Genomic DNA, 12,239 nt, shown 5'->3' on the forward strand with positions numbered 1-12,239 from the left:
TCAAAGTTTTTAATGATTTGTCTATTGAAAAATAGAAAGAATGTTGCATATAAACAGCTGAGAACACAACTTCTGGCCAACCAATTTTCATTTGCTATTGTTGTACCATGTTATTGGCAATACAATAACATACTTTGATACAATTTATTTAAAAATTACATTGTCCAGCTAAGACTTGTGATATGAAACATTTTTAAATAATCATCTAAGATGGAGTACTGTTGCCACATATAGGAAGGTACCACTTTGATTACCCTTTCCTGCCTTGACAGAAAAAAATTGAACAAAATCGACTTTGAAACCTAGTGGGGGATGTCCTCTTCACAAAATATTGGTCGGGAGTTCAATCCTCATAAGAGCCACTACAAACTAGGTTAAATCAATTTGACACTTGTAAGAAACTTAAAGTTATGACTGCATTTTTTTTTTTTTTTTAACACTAAGGTGTTGTGTGCAAATTACATGGTTAATGCGATACTGGCTTGAACCAACTTAAGTGAAGAGAGGTTAAAAGGTTTCAAACTCATTGACTTCCACTGACAACATGTGCATCTGCATTCTAGCAGGGGTCACAAGGCAGGTCAGTGCATTTTGAGTGCAAACCGGTTAATGGGGTGTTACCACCCTCCACACATACATAAACAAGGACGCATATGCGTTTCTAGTCAGTCTAGAGTCTACAGTTAATCGCAGGCAGTTAGTCAGTCGGAAGAGGAAATTCTGAGAAGATGGAAGACTTCTTGTGGAAGAGACGAAAGTGGGGATGGATGACAGTTAAACCATGAGCAAAATTCCCTCCTAAGGATGACATAGAAACAGGGATGTGACTTCGACCGTGGAAACTGAATTGTCCAGAGAACTGAGACTTTCATCTATTGCTATGCATGAAAGAGCTTTTGTTCCAGGTGTGCCGACGTTGGGACACAAACCACTCGAGGACACAGCAAGAAGTACGAAAGAAGATATCAAAGGTACGTTCTTCGTTTTTATAAACCCCCTCAAAAGGGCTGCTGTGTCGTTAAAGTGAAAATTGACATGCAATATAAACAGATTCCCCTTCCCCTCGCGTAACACATGATGTTGAAAGTTAAATGAGAGTCATGTGAATGGTGCGACAACACTGTGATTGGTGATGATGGTGGTGACTTGACGGAATTTATTTAGGAGGAAGGTTCAACAAGAATTTGTTAAGATTAGACTTAAAAAATGTTGGTAGGGAGCAGGCAGAGGGTTCCAAAGGCTAGCAGTTAGAGGAAAGAAGCTATTAGAGTAAAAAGCTCTCTGGAATAGCCCTTACATCTTAGTGGTAGTGCGGCTCATTTGGGGTAAATAGCAGAAAACAAAAAAAAAAAAGCATCCTTTATATTTTAGATATAATATATTCGCAATGGATATGGTCACCACAAAATGTTTGCATTATTTCAGAAACCAGCGCCAAAAACATTAAGGAAGCACATAATATCTGTTTGTACCTTTTTGACTATAAAAGAAGTGAAAAGAAATTAATATATTATAAATTCGATGGTAATACCTATCTTTCAGACTATGATCAAAGTGTTGCACCTGTTTTGTCCTCGGTTAAGAGTTTTCCTTCTAGACTGAGACAATTGTTATTTTTGTTTCAATCCAGAGTGTCCTTTTTGAGCGACTGGATTTCCCCCATATTGAACTGAACTTGTATCATGTCAAGCTCTTGTTGGAAGGTCACAAATAGAGAAAAACATATTTTTTTTAAAATACCCGTCATGCATTCTTTGAACGTGTCAGATAGAAACCCAAGGAAGGCAGGAGTGAAAAAAAAAAAAATAAAAAATAATGAAAGCGGTGTAGGCTCCCAAAATGGGTGTCAAAATTTTATCAACTAGTTTTATCAGATTTTCTAAGTTGTGATAGAGCCAATGAATCCACTGTATTAATATGTCATCTGATTTTTGCAAATTTATTTTTATTTATTTTGTAAATATTTTTATCTTGCATTTTTGTAGATTTTGCAAACAATAATTTGTCTTTTTATGATGGCATCAGGGGAGGGCTGCATTACCATCAAGACTTAAGGTTAGCAGAAAGATTGAAGGAGGGTATTATTTGTTTTGTAAGTAACAAATAATAAAATTAAAAAAATGTTTATTAAAAATAAAATTGAAATATATATTACAAATTAAATGCAAGCAATATAAAATATTACCAAAGAAATCGGCTTGAAGGTGACTCTTAAAATTAAATATCAGAAATTAATGAATGTTTGCAAAATAAAATTTTAAAAAAGAAAATCCACAAAAATCAAATAAATTAATATAGTGGATTAATTTGTCCTACTAATGCTTGGAAAATTGGGGAAAAATAGTTTTAAAAATGTGTAAGACATTTTGGGAGAAAACTGATTTAAAAAAAAAAAAAAAAAAAAATTAAGCTGCAGAAAATTAAAAATAAATCAAGATTTATGTTTAGGATAAGTGTTGGCATTTTTGTTAACGGATTGGTGGAACTACTCTTTGCCTTCCGTTTCTAAAATAAACAGACAGAAATGAGAAAAAACGCAAACAAAGTTAACTTTGGTCAGAGTGGGAAGTCTGGTAATTGGTAAGCAAAAAAAAAATATCCTAATTGGAAAGAAAAAAAAATGGTCTCGAATGGATCAAAGGAAAAAACATCCTTTGTTGGATGAGAGAACAGCTTCTGGTTAGATCAGAGAATAAGGCCAGAAAATATTTGCACACGAGATTCATTTCCACCAGGACTTATAAACAAGATCCCCATGGAAATTATTAGCATACCTTACTATTGTCGGAATGATGCAGAAACAAAATCCCCCCCACTAAATTATCCAAAAAACAAGAATACTTGGAATTATCCAAACAAAACTCACCCCAGAATAATCAGCAGACTAAACTGCCATGCTAAATTATCAGCAAAAAAGACCCCCAGGACATCTATAAGCAGACAGACCAGTCCTGCATGCAGAGAATGATTTCCATTTATTTAAACAGGTTTTGTAGGGAAGATTTTGCACCACAATGCATATTATCCATGAGATTCTTCCATTCAGATATCAAAATAAGAATTATGAATTATAATAGGAATCTTTAAATGCAAGTCATGTTTCAAAATAAAAAAAAAGGAATAACAGGAATAATTCTTGAAAACAAGAAAATCAGTTTTCAGTAATTTAAGATTATTTTTCATGATGAAGTGCTGGTTGAAAAAAAGAAAAGGTTGGTGTAAAAAATGTATAAATTGAGAAACTATTCTGATAATGTGAGAGCGGGATTAGTTTGGGACTTTCCAGGCTGGGAAGATTTTGGAATATCGGCAGCAACGACGTTATCCTTCTTTGGTACCGATTTGGCATTTTCAGACTTGACAGCATTTTTGGTTATAGTTTTAGAATTTTGATTTGGCTTTACACTTTTTGCACTCTTGGAATTAGATTTAGTTTTAGAACTTTTGGGTTCAGCAGATTTAGCTTTGGTAGAACCAGATTTAGAATTAGCAGAATCGGTATTTTTGGCTTTAATAGTCTGAGAGTCTGAAGCTGGAGAGCGAGTAGACTTAGCATTAGTAGAGGTATCAATTTTGGAATCACTAGACTGGGAAGATTTAATCTTAGATTGGTCATCGGTTGGGGAGGACTTTGCAGATGAAATCTTAGCACATGATTCATCGGACGGAGATGACTTGACACATGAGGAATCATGAGATGGGGAGTACTTTGATATTAAAGAATCATCGGGTAGGGAGGGTTTAGGAACTGAAGAGCCAACAAATGGAGAGGAATCAGGAACCAAGGGGTCATCAGATGATAAGGGATCAGAGGCCGAGGGGCCATCAGATGAGGAGGGATTAGGGGGCGAGGGGATATCAGATGAGGAATCAGGGGGCGAGGGGATATCAGATGAGGAATCAGGGGCCAAGGGACTATCAGATGAGGAGGAATCAGGGGCTGAAGGGCTATCAGATGAGGAATCAGGAGCAGAGGTGCTATCAGATGGAGCGATCTTATCAACCGAGGAGTCATTAGATGAAGACGACTTAGAGAAAGATCCATCAGACAAGATGGTGGATTTGCTATCAGAATTAATTGACGTAAGATTAAGGGGATGAGAAGTATTTAAACTTGGCTCAATAACATTGGGATCCTTTTCACTGGGAGGCGGATCACTTACATCATCTGAATTTTCGTTTTCTTCTTCAAAAGGCAACACATAGTTTTCCTTGATAAACTTCAACATGCTTTTCCGTTGCTTTACACGTAGATAGTAGTCCATTGCTTCCTGGAATGAGAAAGGACAAAAGAAAAAATGTCTGATTAGAAAATCTATATATAAAATATCAATTTCTATAACAAATATTGACCTGTTAAACAGTTCGAACATTCAAATAAGTTTCAGTAAGGGTTACATTTTTTTAAAAGAATCTAAAAACACCATAAAAATTTTCCTTCTATTCCATCTAGGATTACTACAGAAAATTTCGTTTATTTATTCTCTACTAAGGTCTATATTTTGAATGAAATTTTTTTTTTATTTATGGAACAAGACAAAACGATGAAAAATGTTCAAATAAAAAAAGATACAGATGTTTTCCTTAATTCATGTCAGAGAAAGTAACTAGCAAAATAAAAAAAATTACTAGTTTGTATCAATTTGAAAACTTAAAATTCTAAGAAAAAAAATTCCTAAGGGAAAAGTTTCAAAAGTTGACAAGAAGAGTTTATTTTGGAAACATCATGGATTAAGGGAAAATAAATCTTTATATTCTTTGTCTAAACATATGATGAATTAATAAATATTGTAAATTTCATTTTTCAACACAATGCTCTATCTGTAATAACAAGCATTCCTTTATTACGATAAGATCTAATATATATATATATATAAGTTATAAAATATAAAATAAGTTATAAAATAAAAAAATATAGTAAGTTATAAAATATATATGGCAATTAAGCTACACATAATATTCCGCGTTTCATCCACGCTTAATTGCCATATATATTTTAAAACTTACTACCTAGCCCTACCTACGTATTGAGCACTGTTGAAATAAATACTTCAAGTTTACGCATAAATTTATACTTTCGTATATTAATTTATGCGATTAAATGAAGTAGTCATATATATATATATATAAAGGTGACTTGAATCCTAAGAATAATTATCTACACTGAAGAGAACATAAATTTGAAAAAGATGTGAAGTTTAAATATAATATTTAAAAAAAAAATTGTTATAACTCCCTTTTAAGAAAAAACAGTTGAGCCCCCTTTAGGTACTTAATAAGCAATATTCCGCCGCCGGTCGTTGAATACTTTCTGACTGATTGTTTATTCCCGGTGATTTGGCATTTATAGATACTTAAGTTCCCTCACTTTTTGTGTTAATTTCTGATAGCCTATAGAAAGAATACCAGCTTACAAAGTCAACAGGAATTTTGTGACCGAGTTTGAATACAGGCACTGAAGAGATTGCAAGTTCAAAACAGACACGTCTAATAATATAATTATTAATATTAATTTAAAAGAAATATTATCATATATGTACATATACATATATACATACATATATATAAAGGCATGAATGAATTGAATTTGCACAGATAACAAAATTGATATAATTAAATCTGATAGAATGTATAGAAAAAAATAAAATAAAAAATGGAAAACCACAAAATATAAAGGAGAAAAATCATTATTTCTGATATCTCTCCAAAAATGTATCATATATACGATTAGTATTAAATTATTACCTAGTTTTGGTCTTGCATGATATTTTTTTGGTACTTGTAAAGTTTAATCAAGACATTAAAAAATGAAAATATCGAAAAAGGTTATATTGTACGTATCCGTTTTGGATTGAAGATCTCTGAAAAAAATTTCATTTAATTTGATCGAGTATTTTTTTATTTTTATTTTTTTTTTACAGCAGAAAAACACGTTCTTATGATAGCACGTTGAAGTCAGCCATTATGGAATTTGTTGACACGCCATTGGGAGATAACTCCATGTAGAGCGCCGGTACTCCCTCCCCATCTTTATTACTTGCTTTTTTTCCTAAAAATCGAGCCTTTTGCTCGGTATCATAATTTTTTTTTTTTTTTTTTTTTTTTTTTTACAGCGAAAAAACAAAAAAACAACTTGATGAAATTAAGTGAAATTTTTTTTCGGAGAACTTTGTTCCATAACGGTTACGTGCAATATAACCTTTTTTTTTTTTTTTTCAATATTTTCATTTTTTAATGTCTTGATTAAACTGTACAACTACTTTATTTATTTATTTTAAATATCTGTACTTACTGGTCGTGGTACGATATCATCAGGCTTAGCACCTCTTTCAATATAAATCCTTTTATTTTCTTGCATGTTGACATCTTCAGGCTTAAAGAGAATGTACGATGCAACAGCCTTGATGGCGCCATCCAAATTGTTCACTAAGAATTAAAGGATGTAAAGAAAGATTTTATCAATGATTGATGAAAAATAATTTCTTTTCCTATAAATTAATTAAAAGCAAGTGAAAATACAATTTATTTTCTTTTTGAAATGCATTTAAAAATATGAAAAGCATTTAAACAAACTTTTTAATAATTTGAGAAAAACAAGAAACATTTGCTAAAAAGGTAGCAAGAAATTTGTCAGGAAAAAATTTTTTAAATATTAAAATCACAAATAAATTATAAAATATATAAATACTTTTAAAATAAACTAAAAGTTTCTTTTTCTCATAATTTTTCTTATAAATAAAATGTGAAAAAACAATTTTATAATTTAAAATCAACAACGAAAATAACTGTTAAACGTAATTAAATAATCATAAAAATAATGTAGTCAACACAAAAAGTGGCATGAAAAAAAACATTGAAAAATGCTGAATAAAAAAATACCATTTTAAAAATGGCTCCAGATGTAAAAATAAATACAACAGGGGTGTGTATTTTTTTTTTTTTAATTAAAAGAAAAACATATACAGTCAAGCAAAAATAAAAATTATGAATGGATAACTATTTTTAATTTGCAACCCAAAAAGCGAGATAAATGTCAAGATAAAAAAAAAATTATATATATAATTTTAATAGTTTGAATGCAAAAAACACGATTTTCAAAATTACAAAGCTATCACTACAAAATGTGTTGCATTTTTACACTATCACGCCCCAAATCATATTTTACACAAGATAATACCAGCATTTTTTTTTTTGGGGGGGGGGGGTCAATAAAAATAAGATTAAATCCGCTGGTGGTATTCTATTTCTTAAGATTACTTCCAGAAAACTGATGTATTCTATTACTGAACGGTTTAACATTTGTTTTAAATGTATTTTAAATGTACTTTCTGACGAGAGAGAAATCGTACTTCCGGCTTCTTAAGAACATGATTTTTCTTGTTAGTTGAATAACATTTCTAAACGTTTGAAAAATCATGTTTTATTGGAACTTTTTACTCTTGAAACCAGGTTTAAGAATTCAAAGATTCGAATAATATTTAAAGTGGTATATTTATTCATATAAGCATGTGTGTATACAAATTTAGTCTTAAATGTTTGTATAGATATAATCATATATTATAATTATAGATATATATTTTTTTTCGCTGTAAAAAAAAAAAAAAGAAGAAGAAAAACTACTTGATGAAATTAAGTGGAATTTTTTTCGGAGAACTTCGTTCCATAACGGATACATGCAATAAAACCTTTTTTCGATATTTTCATTTTTTAATGTCTTGACTAAACTGTACAAGTACTTTTTTTTTTTTTTTAAATATCTGTACTTACTGGTTGTGGTACGATATCATCAGGTTTAGCACCTCTTTCAATATAAATCCTATTTTCATCCAACATATTTTTATATATATATATATATATATATATATATATATATATATATATATATATATATAGATAGATAGATAGATAGAGAGAGAGATAGAAGCTTACAGATACTGGAGCCCATTGCGACATGTAAACATAAAAACACTTCTCGATCCATATATTATATAAAATCTACTAATGTATTGAGCACTTCTGAAAAACTACTGTTTTGTAGTTCATGTTATCAATATATTCGAACTATATATATATATATATATATATATATATATATATATATCCATGCATGTCAAACAAAATGCATAGTTATAAAAGAAAGTGATACGAAAAGTCTTTTTCTTCCAAAGCTTTTACCCATAGCAAGGATAGAGAACCACTTTTCTCCCTATTTAGAAACAATTTTACCTAATTCAACTGGTAGCCATTTATCGACCATTAAAGGAGGAAGCACAGAGTTGGCATTGGGTAGGAAGAGGGAAAAGCAAAAAGCGAAAAAAAATAAACCCCAATCTAAGAAATTAAGAACTCAACTTTTCTTGTTTTAAAATCCTGAAATAAAATGTACAAAAACCTTTTCTTGTAATTTAAACCGCAAGAATTCACAAAGAAAAGCAAAGTGTTTTTATGTGATATAAAGTATTTTTACGTATACTTATGTGATGAGATGAAGGCAAGGATAAGTGAGACAGTTCAAGAGGTTGCTTCTTTGGATGGCAAATCAAGACATGAAAAATGCAGTTAGTCTTCCTGTAGAAGTAGTTTGATCTCAGTTTTAGTGAATTGGGAATTCTAACTGAAATAAAACTAGTTCACTCCAATTACAATAATAAAAAAAAAAAAAACAGAAACAATTTTTATAAAATGGTCAAGCTACACATTACCTTAAAATGTCTGCGGTCATTTTTTATTTTGCGATATCAACAGTGTGTTTATATATATATATATATATATATATCTCAAAGACATCAGTCAAAAGCTTAACTGAATGAATTCCTTGAAAATAAAAAGGTGTTAACATTTTTTTCACAATACAAAGAAAAAATATTTACTGCTCTATTTTTAGACGAGTTTTTTTTTGTCATAAAAAAACATTTATTTTATGTCCAACTTTCATAGAAAATTGAACAGTTAAAAACTGAATAATTTAAAGTAAAAATTATTCAATGTAGAAAATCACATCTGATGAAAATCAAATCAAAAAGGTTCTGAAATAATGAGGAACTTGAAATGAGTGACACTTTTTTTCCATAAATAAATTGTAATTTTTTTTTGTTATTGTCAAATGATGATCAAAAAATCATTTATTTTAGAAAGACAATTGAATTGAACAACACAGCTAGAAATAAGAATTTTCGGTCGGTGGAGGTCTTCAAATTAACTAATACCGTTTACTTTTGAGGACTTTCAAAACCTGAAGTCGTTTGGATTGATAAATATGTGATTTAACCAATGTCTGTTTTTACTTTTCAGCAGAATAAAATTCAAATAGAATATTTTCAAATGATTCGAAAAATGAACATTCTGTTTTAATAAATAAGGAATAATGAAATCAATTATTTAAATTTATAATGCTTTTTTCTTTTTACTTTCCATTGAAAACAATTGGCAATCTAATTGATTTAATTTTAATAGTGGAGTAGAGAAGAGTGAAATTTAAAAATAAAAATCGAACTTACATTGGTAAGAGGCAAACTGTAGATAGTTATACATCTCTGGTAAAAATCCCTCCACTTTTTCTCCGTGTAAATTACTGACTTTGTCTTCACAGGTAGATTGGCATTTTAAAACATTGACGTAATGATCTAAAAAGAGAAACAAAAAATTTTAAATGATTAACGTGTAAAGTTCAAGTTAATTTTTAATGATTATTTTCACTGAGACACAAATAATCGATTTGATAAAGTTGCTATGTTTGTGTTCGAATCCTATGAAAACCAACAATTTTGCATCATTCAGATTACGGTTTTCTTTGTTTTGGATATTATTCTCACATATCTGACCTTGAGGTGCATCTTAAACTCAGGAATTCTTTTGTTGATTTTCTCTCATTCCAGAGGTCAGATATTTCATGAATAATTTCCAACTCCATTTTGCTTGTGCCGATCATCAAAATCACGTTGTCATCAACTGATCTCCTCCATGTTTAAACAGCCTATCATGTGACTTTGGGCTACCGACATTAATGTGGGATACACTTTGCAACATTTGGGATGACTGACAGCGAGTGACGTAGCTATACCAGTTGAGATGTCATTTGTGACATATTTTCTGGCCACTTCTGTGTATTTGCTCCACTTCTCCATTTCCTTGATCTTCACTCTGTGGTCTTCTGGAACGGCAAAATCTATGATCTGGCAGGACTTTTCCTTCTTGTTAACTATTATGACATCCGGTCTTCTTGCTTGGAGGGTTTTGTGATTTTCGTTTTCAAATACTGTTGCCAGTTTGTGCTTCTACCATTTGTGTGGGCGTTCAAGATGTAGTTGTCTGCATAATTCCCAGTGTACTGCCTTCACCACTTGATTCTAACATGGCTACAAAAGGGAAACCTAAACAGAAACTGAATCCCTAATAACAGCCACACAAGATAACACGATTAGAACCAACCACAACAAAGCAAAGATCAACAAGATATAAGAAAACAGTAAATGCAGACTTTATGGACAAAGAGACGAAACGATAAACCACATCAGCAAATGCAGCAAACTAGCCCAAAATGAATATAAAAATAGACATAATCAAGTTTGGAAGGCAAAGTTACAATGAGAATCACCTAATGTACAAAATGGACATTAAATCGAATGTGATGAAGCCGATTTGACATGGAGTTACCCAGAAACACAATCATAGGATGAGCACCATGAAACTTATTCTTTCTGCTTCATTTTACATACTCTTCTTTTTTTTTTTTTTTTTTATATTTTAGGTACTTTTAAGAGATCAAGGGAGCTAACTCCTGGATCTAACAATTGATTTCATTACAATTTAAACTTATATCCGAAGACTCTTAAGGATAAACGTTGACCCTTTTATGGCTATCTGTATTTCCCAACAGCTTCATCTTCCAGGGTTTGTGTCTAAATATTCTTTAAAAAATTTTTTCATTAGGCCAGTTGCTTACCACAACCGCTACACTGTTTATTTCTTTCAGAGACTATATAATTTTTAAATCATTCTTGAGGTTCTGATATCTTGTTATCTTTCCCCGTTCAGCACTATTATGTACCTGCCTGTAGTTTTTGTCATAGAACCCCTTCTGGTTTGTCTCACGTTTTGTCTGAGAATATACAATCCGCAATGCACACCCACACATTTCTCACAGTTAAGAACACGTGATCATAAACTGATCACGTGGGTTCCCACAGTTTGCTCATTCACATTGCTAAAGTTATTTATTTCCTATAGTTGCTTTAGAGGTCGATTGAATTTCGTCCAACATCCGGTATGGTCATGCCTCCTCTAGTATAAGGTCATTCAATATTCTACACCAATTTTCTTGACAGTGCAGAAAGTTGTGACCATCTTTATTGAACTGAATCAGCAGCCTGCTTTTAAACCTTGATTATTTCTGTATTTAATTCCTAATTTCTATTTGTGATTTTGTTGAGACCTACGTAATGCACAAGTTTTCACATAACTCAACCATTGGGCCATTTTGTTATATAGATGCTCTCTTCTTCGTCCAGTCACAACTTCCAGTAGTAAATTATTTGGTAGAGTAGCACTGGTTTTATTTAAGATGTTTCCCCTTCTTCTAATTATATATATGGAAATATTTCGACGTGATGGCGAAGAAGAAAGAACAAACCAAATTCTATGTACACCAACGTTTTGTTTTTATTTCAAGACTTCTTATTTATTTTGTTCTTTTTTTCATCTTTTCTCTCTCACACACACACACTACAATAGAAAAATGTGAGCATAAAAAGTAATATGGTTAAGCTTAAACATGGAAAAATAAAGGACTAATTAAAACAGGAAAAGAAAAGGACAAGATATTCTAGTAAAAAAATATGATAAATTTATAACTTAAAATATTGCAGCATTAATTGAGTTAAATGCTACAATATTTTAATGCTACAATATTTTAAGTTATGAATTTATTATATTTTTTACTAGAATATCTTGTCCTTTACTTTTCCAATTTTAACTAGTCCTTTACTTTTCCATGTTTAAGCTTAACCATATTATTTTTCATGCTCGCATTTTTCTATTGTAATCCATGATTTTTCCAGGCTTCACTTGTTCTTTGTTTAAATTCAGTCTTATTTTTTTGCCCCCATAGACATAATATACACATATGTAATAATGTACGGCACTCGTCAGCTTCAATAAAATCTATCCAATTATCTCCCTTTCATTTTTTCATTCTGTCTGTTTCACTTGTTTACTTCTCTTTTCACGACAGCAGTGAATTA

General features: G+C 31.0%; 1 protein-coding gene across 4 annotated transcripts in view; it reads right to left on the reverse strand.

Annotated features, from left to right (window-relative positions):
- LOC145292869 (prolyl 3-hydroxylase 1-like) overlaps nucleotides 1-12,239 on the reverse strand; it is a 388,700-nt gene that overhangs the window by 121,904 nt on the left and 254,557 nt on the right. For all 4 annotated transcript variants that reach the window (XM_080138981.1, XM_080138979.1, XM_080138980.1 and 1 more), the window contains exons 4-6: nucleotides 9,498-9,623; nucleotides 6,293-6,426; nucleotides 4,164-4,271 (exon numbers count right to left, since the gene is read on the reverse strand). In XM_080138981.1, the coding sequence (XP_079995107.1) occupies nucleotides 4,164-4,271; nucleotides 6,293-6,426; nucleotides 9,498-9,623 (368 nt within the window). The remainder of the gene's footprint in view (nucleotides 1-4,163; nucleotides 4,272-6,292; nucleotides 6,427-9,497; nucleotides 9,624-12,239) is intronic.

This window comes from Euprymna scolopes, chromosome 14 (assembly GCF_053919585.1).
Source record: "Euprymna scolopes isolate OS-2025 chromosome 14, ASM5391958v1, whole genome shotgun sequence".
Lineage (NCBI taxonomy): Eukaryota > Metazoa > Mollusca > Cephalopoda > Sepiida > Sepiolidae > Euprymna > Euprymna scolopes.